We start from the raw sequence: 19,072 nt of genomic DNA, 5'->3' as shown, positions 1-19,072 counted from the left end.
ATCTTGGTGGCATTCTGATGTCACCAGGTGACCATCTTGGTGCCACACCCCCTTAATACCACCTGGCCGCCATCTTGGTGCCACACGACCCCACCCGGTGACCACCTTGGCTCCGCCCCCACCCCCCGCCCCCAGCGACGCGCGGCGGCCATCTTTTGCCAACGTCTATATTTATTGGGCGGGGCCCCCCTCGCCCCGCCCCCCCAAGCCCCACCCCCCCAACTCGGGGGCGGGGCCAAGACACAACAACAACTAGAGGAAGGGGGTGGGACAGGGCGGGGCTCCACAGAGGAGGCGTGGCCAGATGGGCAAAGGGCGTGGCCGGGCAGACAGGGGTGTGGCCGGGTGCAGCTCCGCCTCCCCCGGTGGGCGGGGCTAGCGGATGGTATAGCGCACGTAGGGCACCTCAATGTCGGCGTCGGTGTCGTCGTTGCAGCAGAGCTCGAAGACGAGGGCCTTGACGTGGCGGCCGACCTTCTTCTTGGAGACCCGCGCCACGATCTCCGTCATCCTGGGGGACACGGGGTGGCGTCACCCGGGGCGGCGTCACCCGGCCGGGGGTGACGGCCCGCGGTGGCCTCCACCATGGAGATTGTCACCCTATGGGGATGTGGTCGTGGGGTGGCATCACGGTGGCCACCTGTGGTGGCCTCAACCGTGGAGATTGTCACCCTATGGGGACGTGGTCGTGGGGTGGCATCATGGTGGCCTCAACCATGGAGACTGTCACCCTATGGGGATGTGGACGTGGGGTGGCATCATGGTGGCCTCCCATGGTGGCCTCCACCACGGAGATTGTCACCCTATGGGGACGTGGTCGTGGGGTGGCATCACGGTGGCCACCTGTGGTGGCCTCAACCATGGAGATTGTCATCCTATGGGGACGCGGCATCACGGTGACCGCCCGTGGTGGGCCTCACCATGGAGATTGTCACCCTATGGGGATGTGGTCGTGGGGTGGCATCACGGTGGCCACCTGTGGTGGCCTCAACCATGGAGATTGTCACCCTATGGGGATGTGGTCGTGGGGTGGCATTGTGGTGGCTGCCTGTGGTGGCCTGCACCATGGAGATTACCAGCCTATGGGGACGTGGCATCACGGTGACCGCCCGTGGTGGGCCTCACCATGGAGATTGTCACCCTATGGGGATGTGGTCGTGGGGTGGCATCACGGTGGCCACCTGTGGTGGCCTCAACCGTGGAGATTGTCACCCTATGGGGACATGGTTGTGGAGTGGCATCATGGTGGCCACCAGTGGTGGCTTCAACCATGGAGATTGTCACCCTACAGGGACATGGCCATGGGGTGACATCAGCTCACGGTGACCACCCATGGTGGCCTCAACCATGGAGACTGTCACCCTACGATGACAGGCACATGGCCATGGGGTGACATCAGCTCACGGTGGCCACCCATGGTGGCCTCAAGCACGGGGACACTCACCCCACAGGGATGGGGCCATGGCCAAGACCTGCCCCCCACCCATGGGACGTGTCCTGTGGCCCACATCCCCCACCCCCGCGCCCCCCCCACCCATGGGTGTCCCCCCCCCCCACCCATGGGTCCCCCCCAGGGCCCTACGGTTGGTCGTGGCGCTCGCGTAGCTTGGCGGCCGGCATGAAGAAGGAGTAGAGCATGGAGACGCCCTGCGAGAGCATCGTGATCTCCAGCCGGTGCTCCTTCTGGGGGGACAAGGAGGGGGACGCACGGGGACGTCGGGTGGGGCGCAGGGCACCCAAGGGTGCCCCACAGCGACCCACAGCGCCCCACGGCCTTGGGGGCACCAACCATTGTGGTAGCCACATCTCCCCACCTTCCTCCTGGGGTGCCCCCTCTTGATCTGGGGTCCTTTTGGGGGACATGGGGACGTCGGGTGGGGCACAGAGCACCCAAGGGTGCCCCATGGCGACCCACAGTGCCCCACGGCCTTGGGGGCATCAGCCATTGTGGTGACCACATCTCCCCACCTTCCCCTGGGGTGCCCCCTCTTGATCTGGGGTCCTTTTGGGGGACATGGGGATGTTGGGTGGAGCACAGAGCACCCAAGGGTGCCCCACGGCGACCCACAGCACCCCACAGCCCTGGGGCCACCAGCCACCGTGGTGGCCACATCTCCCCACCTTCCCCCTGGGGTGCCCCATCTTGACTTGGGGACCTTTTGGGGGCATGGGGGGGACACAGGGACATTGGGTGGGGCACAGAGCACCCAAGGGTGCCCCACGGCGACCCACAGCGCCCCACGGCCCTGGGGGCACCAGCCATTGTGGTAGCCACATCTCCCCACCTTCCCCTGGGGTGCCCCGTCTTGAGTTGGGCTCCTCCAAAGGGACACAGGGACATCGGGTGGGGCCCAAGTGCCCCCCAACTGCCCCCTCCGCCCCCCAAGTGCCCCCCCCAGCCCCTCTGTCACCCCCCACTCTGCCCCCCAGATCTCCCCCAGTCCCTCCCAGTGCTCCCAGTACCTTGAAGTAGGCGAGGAACTGGCGCAGGGTCATCTCCTGCCCGTCGGGCTGCAGCCCCTGCACCTCGAACCGGTCCCACAGCGTCCACTCCACCTCGTAGTACTGGGAGGGGGTCAGACCCACGGCAGGTGGGGGTCAGACCCACGGCAGTGGGGTGGGACCCACGGGGACGGAGCCGTGGCGGGGCACAAGGACCCGGGGGGGCAATTGGGGGTCTAGGAGGGGCACTGGGACTGTGGGGTGACTTGGGACACCTATAGGGTCTACCAGCACGCTATGGGGCTGGGTTCTATGGGTCAGGGAGCCGTGGGGCAGCACCCTGACCCCACCAAGACCCCAAAACACCTCTAAAAGTCAACCCCAAACCCAAACACTCCCCCTCTAGGGCAGCACCCAGTAGACACCAGGTCCACGACATCCCTGTGGGACATCTATAGGGTCCACCGCTGCGCTATGGGGCTGGATTCTATGGGGCAGGGAGCCATGGGGCAGCACCCTGACCCCACCAAGACCCCAAAACACCTCTAAAAGTTAACCCCAACCAAGAACCCAGCCCAACAACTCCCTTTTTAGGACAACACCCAGTTGATGCCAAGTCCACGTGGCATCTCTAGGGTCCACCACCGCGCTATGGGGCTGGATTTTATGGGGCAGGGAGCCATGGGGCAGCACCCTGACCCCACCAAGACCCCAAAACACCTTTCGAAGCTAACCCCAACCCAAACCTTACCCAAGACCCCCAACCCCAACCCAACAAAGCCCGCTTTAGAACAGCACCCAGTTGACGCCAGGTCCACGTGGCATCTATAGGGTCCACCACCGCGCTATGGGGCTGGATTTTATGGGGCAGGGAGCCATGGGGCAGCACCCTGACCCCACCAAGACCCCAAAACACCTCTAAAAGTTAACCCCAACCAGGAACCCAGCCCAACAACTCCCTTTTTAGGACAACACCCAGTTGATGCCAAGTCCATGTGGCATCTCTAGGGTCCACCACCGCGCTATGGGGCTGGATTCTATGGGGCAGGGAGCCATGGGGCAGCACCCTGACCCCACCAAGACCCCAAAACACCTTTCGAAGCTAACCCCAACCCAAACCTTACCCAAGACCCCCAACCCCAACCCAACAAAGCCCGCTTTAGAACAGCACCCAGTTGACGCCAGGTCCACGTGGCATCTATAGGGTCCACCACCGCGCTATGGGGCTGGATTTTATGGGGCAGGGAGCCATGGGGCAGCACCCTGACCCCACCAAGACCCCAAAACACCTCTAAAAGTTAACCCCAACCAAGAACCCAGCCCAACAACTCCCTTTTTAGGACAACACCCAGTTGATGCCAAGTCCATGTGGCATCTCTAGGGTCCACCACCGCGCTATGGGGCTGGATTCTATGGGGCAGGGAGCCATGGGGCAGCACCCTGACCCCACCAAGACCCCAAAACACCTTTCGAAGCTAACCCCAACCCAAACCTTACCCAAGACCCCCAACCCCAACCCAACAAATCCCGCTTTAGAACAGCACCCAGTTGACGCCAGGTCCATGTGGCATCTATAGGGTCCACCACCGCGCTATGGGGCTGGATTTTATGGGGCAGGGAGCCATGGGGCAGCACCCTGACCCCACCAAGACCCCAAAACACCTCTAAAAGTTAACCCCAACCAAGAACCCAGCCCAACAACTCCCTTTTTAGGACAACACCCAGTTGATGCCAAGTCCATGTGGCATCTATAGGGTCCACCACCGCGCTATGGGGCTGGATTCTATGGGGCAGGGAGCCGTGGGGCAGCACCCCGACCCCACCAAGACCCCAAACCACCTTTAGAAGCCAACCCCAACCCAACAACTCCCCCTTTAGGACACCACCCAGCCACCCCCAAGCTCCGCCAGCCCCCTAGGGGACACCTATAGGGCGCGCGCCGGCGCTATGGGGCAGCCCCCTACCTTGTTGCGAGGGCAGGCGAGGGGTTCGGAGAAGCCGACGAAGGGCAGGGCCAGGTTGAGGAAGGCGTTCTTGTAGGAGGCCAAGCGGCGATGACCTTGAACCAGCTTGTAGAGCTCCAGGCAGGCCAGGCCCACCACGGCCGCCGTGGTGGTGGCGATGGCCGGGATGATCTTCCCCGCGATCAGTTTGCTCTGCCCCATATGGAGGAACCTATAGCGACCGGGCAGGGGGCTGCCCCCCCCTCTGACCCCCCGGCTGCCCCATATCTCCCGAGGGAAGGGGCTGGAGGCCCCGGGTGCGCACGTGTGGGGTGCGTAGGTAGCTGGGGGGGGATGGGGCTGTATGGGCCGACAGGGCCATATAGGTCTGACAGCCCCATATGGGATGACAGCCCCATATGGGCCCTACAGCTCCCTATGGGTCCTACAGCCCCATATAGCCCTACAGCTCCATATGGGTCCTACAGCCCCATACGGCCCTACAGCCCCATACGGGCCCTACAGCTCCATATGGGTCCTACAGCCCCATATGGGCCCTACAGCTCCCTATGGGTCCTACAGCCCCATATAGGCCCTACAGCTCCAATATAGGCCCAACAGCCCCATATGTGCTGACAGCCCCATATGTGCTGACAGCCCCATACGTGCCCTACAGCTCCCTATATACCCTACAGCCCCATATGGGCCCTACAGCCCCATATACGCCCTAGAGCCCCATATGGGCCCTACAGCTCCCTATAGGCCCAACAGCCCCATATGGGCTCTACAGCTCCATATGTGCCAACAGCTCCATATGTGCCTGACAGCCCTACATGGGCCTTACAGCCCCATATAGTCCCCACAGTCCCCATATGGGCCCTACAGCTCCCTATGGGCCCTACAGCCCCATATGGGCCCTATAGCTCCCTATGGCCCTACAGCTCCATATGGCACTACAGCCCTATATGTGCTGACAGCCCCATATGGGCACTACAGCTCCCTATAGGGCCTACAGCCCCATATGTGCCCTACAGCTCCATATAGGGCCTACAGCCCCATATAGGCCCTACAGCTCCATATGGGCCCTATAGCTCCCTATGGCCCTACAGCCCCATATGGGCTCTACAGCTCCATATGGCCCTACAGCCCCATATGGGCCAACAGCCCATAGCACCCATAGGAACCCCCCCAGCACCCACAGGACCCCTCCCATCGCACCCATAGCACCCACGGGTGCCCCCCAGCCCCCCCACAGCACCCATAACCCCCCATAAGAACCCCAAGAACACCCTATAGCACCCACAGGACCCCTCCCATCGCACCCATAGCACCCATGGGTGCCCCCCAGCCCCCCCCGCAGCACCCATAACCCCCCATAAGAACCCCAAGAACACCCTACAGCACCCACAGAACCCCCCCAGCACCCACAGAACCCCCCCAGCACCCACAGGACCCCCCCCCAGCACCCACAGAACCCCCCCAGCACCCACAGGACCCCTCCCATCGCACCCATAGCACCCATGGGTGCCCCCCAGCCCCCCCACAGCACCCATAACCCCCCATAAGAACCCCAAGAACACCCTATAGCACCCACAGGACCCCCCCAGCACCCACAGAACCCCCCCCCAGCACCCACAGGACCCCCCCAGCACCCACAGCACCCATGGGTGCCCCCCAGCACCCACCTTGTGGCGGTCGGCCGGGGGGATGTCGTAGTTCTCTGCTCGCAGGTTGGAGGCGGCGACGATGAAATCCATGTGGAAGTTGGTGTCATCGTCCTGGGGGGGGGGGGCACCCATGGGTGGGGGGCACCCGTGGGCGGGGTTAGCACCCATAGGGTGGGGAGCACCCATTTTTTGGGGGAGGAGGGGTGACACCGGCTTTGCTTGGCTGTGGGAGGGCGGTGGCTCCCCGAGAGCGGCTGGGTGGGCGCGTGGGGAGGCAGCACCCATGGGTGGGGGTGTGGGGGCACCCATGGGTGGGGGTGTGGGGGCACCCAGGGGTGCTGGGGAGGGGAGCAGCACCCACCTTCTCGAAGTCGATGGGGAACATGCGGAAGCCGGGCAGCTCCTCGGGGCTGGGCAGCGACGCCTTCAGCTCCTCCAGGCGCCCGTCGTCTGTGGGTGGGGGGCACCCATGGGACCCCCGGCACCCATCGGGACCCCCGTGGGGGTCTGGCACCTGTGGGGTCCCCTGGCACCCATGGGAACCCCCCTGGCACCCATGGGAACCCCCCGGCACCTATGGGAGCCTCCTCGCACCTTTCTGTCTGCTGTGGGACCCCTCCAGCACCCGTGGGACCCCACAGCACCCATGGGACCCCACAGCACCCGTGGGACCCCCACAGCACCCGTGGGACCCTCCTGAAGCCTAGCTGCTGCCAGCACCCATGGGATCCCCAAAACCCTGTGCAACCAGCCCCACCAGCACCCATGGGTGCCCCCCAGCACCCATGGGTGCCCCTAACCCCTACCTCCATCGTCCCAGCACCCATGGGTGCCCCTAACCCCTACCTCCATCGTCCCAGCACCCATGGGTGCCCCTAACCCCTACCTCCATTCCCCCAGCACCCATGGGTGCCCCCATCCCATTCCTACCACGTTTCTCCAGACCACCTAAGTGCCTCCAACCCCCACGGGTGCCCCAACCCTCAACCCCACTGACCCCCCCACCACCCCCGGGTGCCCCCCAGCACCCATGGGTGCCCCTAACCCACACCTCCATCGCCCTAGCACCCATGGGTGCCCCTAACCCCTACCTCCATCCCACCAGCACCCATCCCATATCTACCATGTTTTACCAAACCATCTAAGCACCTCCAGCACCTATGGGTGCCCCCAACCCTCAACCAACCAACCACCCTAGGTGCCCCCAGCACCTATGGGTGCCCCCATCCCATACCTGCATCCCCCCAGCACCCATGGGTGCCCCTAACACACACCTCCATCGCCCCAGCACCCATAGGTGACCCTGTCCCACACCTACCACGTTTCTCCACAATCTAAGTGCCTCCAACCCCCATGGGTGCCCCAACCCTCAACCCAACCGACCCCCCCCCTCACCCCCGGGTGCCCCCCAGCACCCATGGGTGCCCCCGGCCTACCGAGGGCGGCGGTGGCGCTCTGCAGCTCCTGGTCGGAGACGTGGATGCGGACGCCGGCCTTGGGGGCGAAGGGGGGGACGCGGACGTGGCGCAGGAGCTCGGCCACCGCCGCCCGGTCCCGCGAGCCCCCGATCCCGTAGCTCTGGGCAAAGAGGTTGGCGGCCGCCAGCACGTAGTCCAGGTGGAGGGGCTGGAGAAAGGGGCACCCATGGGTGTCAGCGGGCACCCATGGGGGTCAGGGGGTCACTAAGGGGGTCAGGGGGTCCCCACGGGGGTCAGGGGGGAGAGGGCTGACACCCAAAGGTGATGGGACAGCACCCAAGGGGGATAGAAGGACGTTCAAGGGTGATGGAGAGCACCCAAGGGGGATGGAGAGCACCCAAGGGTGAAGAGCAACACCCAAGGGCGATGGATAGCACCCAAGGGGGATAGAAGAACGTTCAAGGGTGATGGAGAGCACCCAAGGGGGATGAGATGGCACCCAAGGGTGAAGAGCAACACCCAAGGGCGATGGACGGCACCCAAGGGGGCCAGAAGGACGTTCAAGGGTGATGGAGAGCACCCAAGGGGGATGAGATGGCACCCAAGGGTGAAGAGCAACACCCAAGGGCGATGGACGGCACCCAAGGGGGATAGAAGAACGTTCAAGGGTGATGGAGAGCACCCAAGGGTGAAGAGCAACACCCAAGGGCGATGGACGGCACCCAAGGGGGATAGAAGAACGTTCAAGGGTGATGGAGAGCACCCAAGGGTGAAGAGCAACACCCAAGGGCGATGGATGGCACCCAAGGGGGATAGAAGAACGTTCAAGGGTGATGGAGAGCACCCAAGGGTGAAGAGCAACACCCAAGGGTGATGGACGGCACCCAAGGGGGCCAGAAGGACGTTCAAGGGTGATGGAGAGCACCCAAGAGGGATGAGATGGCACCCAAGGGTGAAGAGCAACACCCAAGGGCGATGGACGGCACCCAAGGGGGCCAGAAGGACGTTCAAGGGTGATGGACACTACCCAAGGGATGGCACCCAAGGTTGCAGAACAACACCCAAGGGTGATGGACGGCACCCAAGGGTGAAGAGCAACACCCAAGGGCAATGGACGGCACCCAAGGGGGATTGAAGGATGTTCAAGGGGGATAGACGGCACCCAAGGGGGATGGGATGGCACCCAAGGGTGACCAATGGCACCTAAGGGTGATGCCCACCACCCAGCGATGACTGACGGCACCTAAGGGTGACCAATGGCACCCAAGGGTGACGCCCACCACCCAACAATGACCGACAACACCCAAGAGTGACGGACGGCACCCAAAGGTGATGAACGGCACCCAAGGGTGACCAATGGCGCCCAAGAGTGATGCCCACCACCCAACAATGACCAACAACACCCGAGGGTGACCAATGGCACCCAAGGGTGACGCCCACCACCCAACAATGACCGACAACACCCAAGGGTGACCAATGGCACCCAAGGGTGACGCCCACCACCCAAGGAGGGCCGATGGCACCCAACCATGGCTGATGGCACCAAAGGGCGACGCCCACCACCCAACGATGGTTGATGGCACCCAAGGGTGACCAACGGCACCCACGGGTGACGCCCAACACCCAATGATGACTGATGACACCCAAGGGTGACGCCCAACGCACAAGGAGGACCGATGGCACCCAACGATGGCTGATGGCACCCAAGGGTGACCAATGGCACCCAAGGGTGAAGCCCACCACCCAACAATGACCGACAACACCCAAGGGTGACGCCCACCACCCAACAATGACCGACAACACCCAAGGGTGACCAATGGCACCCATGGGTGACGCCCACCACCCAACAATGACTGATGGCACCCAACGATGGGTGATGGCACCCAAGGGTGATGCCCACCACCCAACCATGGCTGATGGCACCCAAGGGTGACGCCCAACACCCAATGATGACTGATGGCACCTAACGATGGTTGATGGCACCCAAGGGTGACCAATGGCACCCAAGGGTGACGCCCAACACCCAATGATGACTGATGGCACCCAACGATGGTTGATGGCACCCAAGGGTGACCAATGGCACCCACGGGTGACGCCCAACACCCAATGATGACTGATGGCACCCAATGATTGTTGATGACAACCACGGGTGACGCCCCCCACCCAACGATGACCGACAGCACCCACGGGGGAGAGCGCCCCCCGGAGGCCCCGCCCACTCACGTTGTCGGGGTCGAAGACGAGGGGGTGGGGGCAGCGCTTGGGCCCCGACCAGAAGAGGGTCCCCGAGTTCGTCTTCTGCGGGGGCAAGCAGGGGTAACGAGCTCGTTAGGGGGAATTAGGGGTAACGAGCTCGTTAGGGGCAAGCAGGGGTAACGAGGTCATTGGGGGGGCAATTAGGGGTAATTAGGGGCCAGAAGGGATAATTAAGGGGTAATTAGCAGGTAATTAAAAGGGTAATAGGGTAATTAGGCGCCAGAAGGGGTAATTGGGGGTAATTAAGGAGGTATTTAAGAGGTTAATGGGGTAATTAAGGGCCACAAGGAGTAATTAGCGGGTAATTAGGGTCAGTGAGGGGTTGTTGCCCCCCCCATGGGCCCAATGCACCCCAGGGCACCCCAAACCCTCCCCAAGGTCCCGATGCACCCCATGGCACCCAGGGCACCCCCATGGCACCCAGGGCACCCCAAACCCCTTCCCAAGGGCCCGATGCACCCCAATGGCACCCCCAGAGCACCCCAAACCCTCCCCAAGGTCCCGATGCACCCCATGGCACCCAGGGCACCCCATGGCACCCAGGGCACCCCAAACCCCTTCCCAAGGGCCCGATGCACCCCCATGGCACCCAGGGCACCCCAAACCCCTTCCCAAGGGCCCGATGCACCCCATGGCACCCCCAGAGCACCCCAAACCCTCCCCAAGGTCCCAATGCACCCCCAGGGCACCCAGGGCACCCCCATGGCACCCCAAACCCCTTCCCAAGGGCCCGATGCACCCCCAGGGCACCCCAAACCCCTCCCCAAGGGCCTGATGCCCCCCAATGGCACCCATGGCACCCCAAACCCTCCCCAAGGTTCTGATGCCCCCCATGGCACCCCCATGGCACCCCAAACCCCTTCCCAAGGGCCCAATGCACCCCATGGCACCCCAAACCCCTTCCCAAGGGCCTGATGCCCCCCAATGGCACCCAGGGCACCCCAAACCCCTCCCCAAGGTCCCGATGCCCCCCAATGGCACCCAGCGCACCCCAAACCCCTCCCCAAGGTCCTGATGCCCCCCAATGGCACCCAGCGCACCCCAAACCCCTCCCTAAGGTCCCGATGCCCCCCATGGCACCCAGGGCACCCCCATGGCACCCCAAACCCCTTCCCAAGGGCCTGATGCCCCCCAATGGCACCCAGGGCACCCCAAACCCCTCCCCAAGGTCCCGATGCCCCCCATGGCACCCAGGGCACCCCCATGGCACCCCAAACCCCTCCCCAAGGTCCCGATGCCCCCCATGGCACCCAGGGCACCCCATGGCACCCAGGGCACCCCAAACCCCTTCCCAAGGGCCCGATGCACCCCCATGGCACCCAGGGCACCCCAAACCCCTTCCCAAGGGCCCGATGCACCCCATGGCACCCCCAGAGCACCCCAAACCCTCCCCAAGGTCCCAATGCACCCCCAGGGCACCCAGGGCACCCCCATGGCACCCCAAACCCCTTCCCAAGGGCCCGATGCACCCCCAGGGCACCCCAAACCCCTCCCCAAGGGCCTGATGCCCCCCAATGGCACCCAGGGCACCCCAAACCCCTCCCCAAGGTCCCGATGCCCCCCAATGGCACCCCCAGAGCACCCCAAACCCTCCCCAAGGTCCCAATGCACCCCCAGGGCACCCCCATGGCACCCCAAACCCCTTCCCAAGGGCCCGATGCACCCCATGGCACCCAGGGCACCCCAAACCCCTCCCCAAGGTCCCGATGCCCCCCAATGGCACCCAGGGCACCCCAAACCCTCCCCAAGGTTCTGATGCCCCCCATGGCACCCCCATGGCACCCCAAACCCCTCCCCAAGGGCCCGATGCACCCCCATGGCACCCATGGCACCCCAACCCCTCCCCAAGGTCCTGATGCCGCCCATGGCACCCAGGGCACCCCAAACCCCTTCCCAAGGGCCCGATGCACCCCAATGGCACCCAGGGCACCCCAAACCCCTCCCCAAGGGCCCGATGCCCCCCAATGGCACCCATGGCACCCCAAACCCTCCCCAAGGTCCTGATGCCGCCCATGGCACCCAGGGCACCCCCATGGCACCCCAAACCCCTCCCCAAGAGCCCGATGCCCCCCATGGCACCCAGGGCACCCCAAACCCCTTCCCAAGGGCCCGATGCACCCCGTGGCACCCAGCGCACCCCAATGGCACCCATGGCACCCAGGGCACCCCGCGCAGCCCCCCGCACCTGCCCCGGCGGGAAGTTGTGGAGCAGCTGGCGGATGTTGTTGCTGTACTGGCGGTGCCAGTGGCGGCAGGCCCAGGCCACGCAGTCGGGCCAGGCGCGGGGCCGCTCGCTCAGCAGGCTGCGCTGCACCGCCTCCAGCACCTCCAGCGGCTGCGTGCCCGCCAGCCGCAGCGTGCGCTCCACGAACTTGGGGTCCCTGCGGGGAGAGGGGGGCCTGGGGTGAGGGGGGGGCACGGCGTGCACCGCCTCCAGCACCTCCAGCGGCTGCGTGCCCGCCAGCCGCAGCGTGCGCTCCACGAACTTGGGGTCCCTGCGGGGAGAGGGGGGCCTGGGGTGAGGGGGGGGCACGGGGGGGCACGGCGTGCACCGCCTCCAGCACCTCCAGCTCCACGAACTTGGGGTCCCTGCGGGGAGAGGGGGGCCTGGGGTGAGGGGGGGGCACGGGGGGGCACGGCGTGCACCGCCTCCAGCACCTCCAGCGGCCGCGTGCCCGCCAGCTGCAGCGTGCGCTCCACGAACTTGGGGTCCCTGCGGGGAGGGGGGGGCATTGGGCACAGCCGCAGCGTGCACCCCACGAACTTGGGGTCCCTGCGGGGAGAGGGGGGCCTGGGGTGAGGGGGGGGGCACGGCGTGCACCGCCTCCAGCACCTCCAGCTCCACGAACTTGGGGTCCCTGTGGGGAGAGGGGGGCGTGGGGTGAGGGGGGGGCACGGGGGGCACGGCGTGCACCGCCTCCGGCACCTCCAGCTCCACGAACTTGGGGTCCCTGCGGGGAGAGGGGGGCATTGGGGTGGGGGGCACGGGGGGGCACGGCGTGCACCGCCTCCGGCACCTCCAGCTCCACGAACTTGGGGTCCCTGCAGGGAGAGGGGGGGGGCATTGGGGTGGGGGGCGCAGGGGGGCACAGGGGGGACGGTGGGGGAAGGGGGGGGTCCGGGGGTGCAAGGGGGTGGGTGCGGGGGGGGTGCAAGGGGGTGCAGGGGTGCAAAGGGGGTGGGTGCAGTGCAAGGGGGGTGCAGGGGTGCAAGGGGGTGGGTGCAGGGGGGTGCAAGGGGGTGCAGGGGTGCAGGGGGGGTGGGTGCAGTGCAAGGGGGGTGCAGGGGTGCAAGGGGGGGGTGCAGGGGTGAAACGGGGCGCAGGGCTGCAAGGGGGTGGGTGCAGGGGGGGTGCAGGGGTGCAAGGGGGGTGGGTGCAGTGCAAGGGGGGTGCAGGGGTGCAAGGGGGGGTGCAGGGGTGCAAGGGGGGGTGCAGGGGGGTGCAGGGGTGCAAGGGGGTGGGTGCGGGGGGGTGCAGGGGTGCAAGGGGGGGGTGCGGGGGGGTGCAGGGGTGCAAGGGGGTGGGCGCAGTGCAAGGGGGTGGGCGCAGTGCAAGGGGGGTGCAAGGGGGTGCAGGGGTGCAAGGTGAGGGGGTGCAGGGGTGCAAGGGGGTGGGGGGTGCGGCGGGGGAAGGGGAGGGGTGCAGGGGTGTAAGGGGGCGGGTGCAACGTAGGAGGGGTGGGTGCAACGCGACGGGGTGCAGGGCTGCGAGGGGGGCTGCAAGGGGGGGGTGCAGGGGTGCAAGGGGGGGTGGGTGCGGGGCGGGTGCGTGGGTGCGACAGAGACTGGGTGCTGTGCAGGGTGGGTGCCATGGGGGGGTCCTATGGGTGCCATAGGGGGGGTTCTATGGGTGCTATAGGGGGGGTTCTATGGGTGCCGCACAGGGCGGGTGCTATAGGGGGGGTTCTATGGGTGCTGCACAGGGCGGGTGCTATAGGGGGGGTTCTATGGGTGCCGCGCAGGGCGGGTGCTATAGGGGGGGTTCTATGGGTGCCACACAGGGCGGGTGCTATAGGGGGGGTTCTATGGGTGCTGCACAGGGCGGGTGCTATAGGGGGGGTTCTATGGGTGCCGCACAGGGCGGGTGCTATAGGGGGGGTTCTATGGGTGCCATGCAGAGTGGGTGCCATAGGGGGGGTTCTATGGGTGCTATAGCGGGGGTTCTATGGGTGCCGCGCAGGGCGGGTGCTATAGGGGAGGTTCTATGGGTGCCATAGGGGGGGTTCTATGGGTGCCGTGCAGGGCGGGTGCTATACGGGGGGTTCTATGGGTGCTATGGGGGGGTTCCATGGGTGCCGCACAGGGCGGGTGCCATAGGGGGGTTGTATGGGTGCTATGGGGGGGTTCCATGGGTGCCGCGCAGAGTGGGTGCCATAGGGGGGTTGTATGGGTGCTATGGGGGGGTTCCATGGGTGCCGCGCAGAGTGGGTGCCATAGGGGGGGTTCCATGGGTGCCGCGCAGGGCGGGTGCCATAGGGGGGTTCTATGGGTGCTATAGGGGAAGTTGTATGGGTGCCGCACAGGGCGGGTGCTATAGGGGGGGTTCTATGGGTGCCGCGCAGAGCGGGTGCCATAGGGGGGGGTTCTATGGGTGCTATGGGGGAGGTTCTATGGGTGCCGTGCAGGGCGGGTGCTATAGGGGGGGTTCTATGGGTGCTATGGGGGAGGTTCTATGGGTGCCATAGGGGGGGTTCCATGGGTGCCGCACAGGGCGGGTGCTATAGGGGGGGTTCTATGGGTGCTATGGGGGAGGTTCTATGGGTGCTGCGCAGGGCGGGTGCTATAGGGGGGGTTCTATGGGTGCCATAGGGGGGGTTCTATGGGTGCCGCACAGGGCGGGTGCTATAGGGGGGGTACTATGGGTGCCATAGTGGGGGTTCTATGGGTGCCGCACAGGGCGGGTGCTATAGGGGGGGTTCTATGGGTGCCATAGGGGGGGTTCTATGGGTGCCGCACAGGGCGGGTGCTATAGGGGGGGTACTATGGGTGCCATAGGGGGGGTTCTATGGGTGCCGCACAGGGCGGGTGCTATAGGGGGGGTTCTGTGGGTGCCGCGCAGGGCGGGTGCCATAGGGGGGGTTCTATGGGTGCCGCGCAGGGCGGGTGCTATAGGGGGGGTTCTATGGGTGCCATAGGGGGGGTTCTATGGGTGCCGCACAGGGCGGGTGCTATAGGGGGGGTTCTATGGGTGCCATAGGGGGGGTTCTATGGGTGCCGCACAGGGCGGGTGCTATAGGGGGGGTTCTGTGGGTGCCATAGGGGGGGTTCTATGGGTGCCGCACAGGGCGGGTGCTATAGGGGGGGTTCTGTGGGTGCCATAGGGGGGGTTCTATGGGTGCCGCGCAGGGCGGGGTGCTATAGGGGGGGTTCTGTGGGTGCCGCGCAGGGCGGGTGCTATAGGGGGGGTTCTGTGGGTGCCGCGCAGGGCGGGTGCTATAGGGGGGGTTCTGTGGGTGCCGCGCAGGGCGGGTGCCACGCCGGGGGTTGCGGGGGGTTGGTGGGTGCCCCCCGCCCCTCTCCCCCCACCCCGACACCCACGTCAGGTACTGGTTGACGTTCTCCGCCGGCTGCTTGAAGAGGCCCTCGAACTCGTCCCGCGCCCACTGCGGAGGGAGGGGCTGTCAGCAGGGGGGCCCGGGCACCCCCAAAAAACGGACCCAGGTGCCCGGACAACCCCCAAAAAGGGACCCAGGCGTCTGGGGACCCCCCCACAGGGACCCAGGTGTCTGGGGACCCCCCCCAAGGGACCCAGGCACCCGGGGACCCTCCAAAATGGGACCCAGGCACCCGGGGACCCCCCCCCAAGGGACCCAGGCACCCGGGGACCCCCAAAACGGGACCCAGGCACCCAGGGAGCACCCCCAAGGGACCCAGGCGCTCGGGGAACCCCAAAAAGGGACCCAGGTGTCTGGAAACCCCCCCAAAGGGACCCAGGTGTCTGGGGACCCCCCCCAAGGGACCCAGGCACCCGGGGACCCCCCCCCAAGGGACCCAGGCATCTGGGGAACCCCAAAAAGGGACCCAGGCACCCGGGGACCCCCCAAAAAAGGACCCAGGCACCCAGGGACCCCCCCCAAGGGACCCAGGTGCCCAGGGCACCCCCAAAAAAGGACCCAGGCACCCGGGGACCCCCCCAAGGGACCCAGGTGCCCAGGGCACCCCCAAAAAGGGACCCCAGTGTCTGGGATGCACCCAAAAAGGGACCCAGGCGCCTGGGGCACCCTACAGAAGAGACCCTGGTATCTGGGGCACCCTATAGAAGGGACCCAGGTATCTGGGGCACCCTATAGAAGGCACCCAGGGATCCAGGAGCCCCTATAGAAGGGACCCAGGTGTCTTGGAGCCCCTATAGAAGGGACCCAGGCGTCCGGGAGCCCCTATAGAAGGGACCCAGGTGTCCGGGAGCCCCTATAGAAGGGACCCAGGCATCCGGGAGCCCCTATAGAAGGGACCCAGGCATCCGGGAGCCCCTATAGAAGGGACCCAGGCATCCGGGAGACCCTATAGAAGGGACCCAGGCATCCGGGAGACCCTATAGAAGGAACCCAGGCATCCAGGAGCCCCTATAGAAGGAACCCAGGCATCCAGGAGCCCCTATAGAAGGAACCCAGGCATCCGGGAGCCCCTATAGAAGGAACCCAGGCATCCGGGAGCCCCTATAGAAGGGACCCAGGTATCCAGGAGCCTCTACAGAAGGGACCCAGGCATCCGGGAGCCCCTATAGAAGGGACCCAGGTATCTGGAAGTCCCTATAGAAGGAGCCCAGGCATCCGGGAGCCCCTATAGAAGGGACCCAGGTATCCAGGAGCCTCTACAGAAGGGACCCAGGCATCCGGGAGCCCCTATAGAAGGGACCCAGGTATCTGGAAGTCCCTATAGAAGGAGCCCAGGCATCCGGGAGCCCCTATAGAAGGGACCCAGGTATCCAGGAGCCTCTACAGAAGGGACCCAGGCATCCGGGAGCCCCTATAGAAGGAGCCCAGGCATCCAAAAGCCCCTACAGAAGGGACCCAGGCGGCGGGAGCCCCTATAGAAGGGAGGCAGGCGCGCGGGGCCCCTATAGGGGTTACCTGGAGGTGTGCTCGATGGCGTTGGGGAAGTTCTTGAGGGTGCAGATGGGGATGGCCTTTTCGGGGGGGTCCTGGCTGGAGCTATAGGACTCGCTGAGGAAGGGGATCACCACCTGCACGTTCCCCTTCGTCCCCAGCGTCCCCGACTCCAGCAGCGGCTTCCGGTAGTAAACGCAGCGCCGGTCCATATAGAGCCCTATAGCGCGATAAAGATTAGCCCAGGCCTCCGGGGGGGGGGGACGGGGGACTCCCAAGGGGGTTTGGGGGCACCCTGAGGTCCCTATAGCAGTTCTGGGGGTCCTTGGGTCACCTCTGAGATCCCTATAGCAGCCCCAAAGGTCCCTATACCACTCCCAGGAGTGCCTATAGCATATCCGGGGGTACTTACAGAACTCCTATAGCACCCCTAAAACTCTCTGTAGCTTCCCTGTGCTCCCTAGAGTCCCCCCGAGAGTCCTAAGAGTATTCCTGGGGGCCCTATAGCATTTCTGAGGTGCCTATAGCACACCTGAGGCTCTCTATAGCATTCCTGCGAGCCCTTATAGCAATTCTGGGCTACCTCCAGCATCCATATAGCACTCCTGCAAGCACCTATAGCCTGCCTGAGGTGCCTAGAGCACCCCCAAGGGTCCTTACAGCACAAGCTGAGGGTCCCTATAGCATTCCTGCAAGCACCCGTAGCGTTTCTGCGGGTACTTACAGCATCGTTATAGTGCAGCTAGTCCCTAAAGCACTCCTGGGGTCCCTATAGCACCTTTAAGGTAGCTACAGTAACCCTATAGCACTCCAAATACTCCTATAGCACTCTTGAGAGTCCCTAAAGCATCGCTATAGCAGCCCCTGGGGTGCCTATAGCATTCTGGGTGGCCCTATGGCACTTCTAAAGTACCTACAGTACTCCTATAGAACCCATAAGGATACCTACAGCCTTCCTGGGGTCCATATGGCACTGCTGGGGGTACCTAAAGCATCCCTGTAGCACTCCCAGGCATACCTATAGCACCCCTGGGGGTCCCTACAGCACCCTAGGGGTACCTATAGCATTGCTGGGTTCCCTATAGCATTCCTGAGGATCCCTATAGCATTTTGGGAGGTATTTACAGCATCCCTATAGCACCTCTAAGGACACCTAGAGCATTCCTGGTGGCCCTATAGCACCCTTGCAGTACCTACAGCATCCCTATAGCAACCTTAAGAACACCTATGGCATTCCTGGGGGGCCTATAGCACCCTTGGGGTACCTACAGCATCTCTATAGCACCCTTAAGGATACCTACAGTATTCCTGGGGTCCCTATAGCACCCTTGGAGTACCTACAGCACCCTTAAGGACACCTATAGTATTCCTGGGGGCCCTATAGCACCCTTGGGGTACCTACAGCATCCCTACAGCACCCTTAAGGACACCTATAGCATTCCTAGGGGCCCTATAGCACCCTTGGAGTACCTACAGCACCCTTAAGGACACCTATAGTATTCCTGGGGGCCCTATAGCACCCTTGGAGTACCTACAGCATCCCTATAGCACCCTTAAGGATACCTACAGTATTCCTGGGGTCCCTATAGCACCCTTGAGGTACCTACAGCATCCCTATAGCACCCTTAAGGACACCTATAGCATTCCTGGGGGCCCTATAGCACCCTTGCAGTACCTACAGCATCCCTACAGCACCCTTAAGGACACCTATAGCATTCCTGGGGGCCCTATAGCACCCTTGGGGTACCTACAGCATCCCTATAGCGCCCCAAAACCCCCCTATAGCAGCCCAAAATTCCCCCTAGCACTCAGAACCCACCCTATAGCACCCGAAAACCCCCCATAGCACCCAAAAAACCCTATAGCACCGCAAAAGCACCCAAAAGACACCCTAGAGCACCCCAAGACCATCCCGCACCACCCTGAAGACCCTCTACAGCCCCCCAACCCCCCCAGGAGACCCAAATGACGCCCTGTAGCACCCCAAGAACCCCCCCAGCACCCTGAAGACCCCCTATAGCACCCCAAAACCCCCCACAGCACCCCAAAAGCACCCAGAAGACACCCTAGAGCACCCCAAGACCATCCCGCACCACCCTGGAGACCCTCTACAGCCCCCCAACCCCCCTAGAAGACCCAAATTACACCCTGTAACACCCCAAGACTCCCCCCAGCACCCTGAAGACCCCCTATAGCACCCCAAAACCCCCCACAGCACCGCAAAAGCACCCAAAAGACACCCTAGAGCACCCCAAGACCATCCCGCACCACCCTGGAGACCCTCTACAGCCCCCCAACCC

The 19,072-nt window shown here is 64.4% G+C and overlaps 1 protein-coding gene across 1 annotated transcript in view; it reads right to left on the bottom strand.

Moving 5' to 3' along the window:
• Positions 1-375: 375 nt before the first annotated feature.
• Positions 376-19,072, bottom strand: part of UBA1 (ubiquitin like modifier activating enzyme 1) — a 47,336-nt gene continuing 28,639 nt past the window's right edge. The window contains 11 exon segments of the mRNA XM_075727260.1: positions 376-511; positions 1,583-1,683; positions 2,464-2,565; positions 4,407-4,598; positions 6,071-6,163; positions 6,414-6,502; positions 7,489-7,678; positions 9,694-9,768; positions 11,912-12,107; positions 15,265-15,334; positions 16,801-16,992. Of these exon segments, the coding sequence (XP_075583375.1) occupies positions 376-511; positions 1,583-1,683; positions 2,464-2,565; positions 4,407-4,598; positions 6,071-6,163; positions 6,414-6,502; positions 7,489-7,678; positions 9,694-9,768; positions 11,912-12,107; positions 15,265-15,334; positions 16,801-16,992 (1,436 nt within the window).

This window comes from Pelecanus crispus (genome assembly GCF_030463565.1).
Source record: "Pelecanus crispus isolate bPelCri1 chromosome 24 unlocalized genomic scaffold, bPelCri1.pri SUPER_24_unloc_2, whole genome shotgun sequence".
Taxonomy (NCBI): Eukaryota; Metazoa; Chordata; class Aves; order Pelecaniformes; family Pelecanidae; genus Pelecanus; species Pelecanus crispus.
The sequence above is the reverse complement of the archived record's forward strand: the minus strand, read 5'-3'. Positions and strand labels throughout refer to the sequence as shown.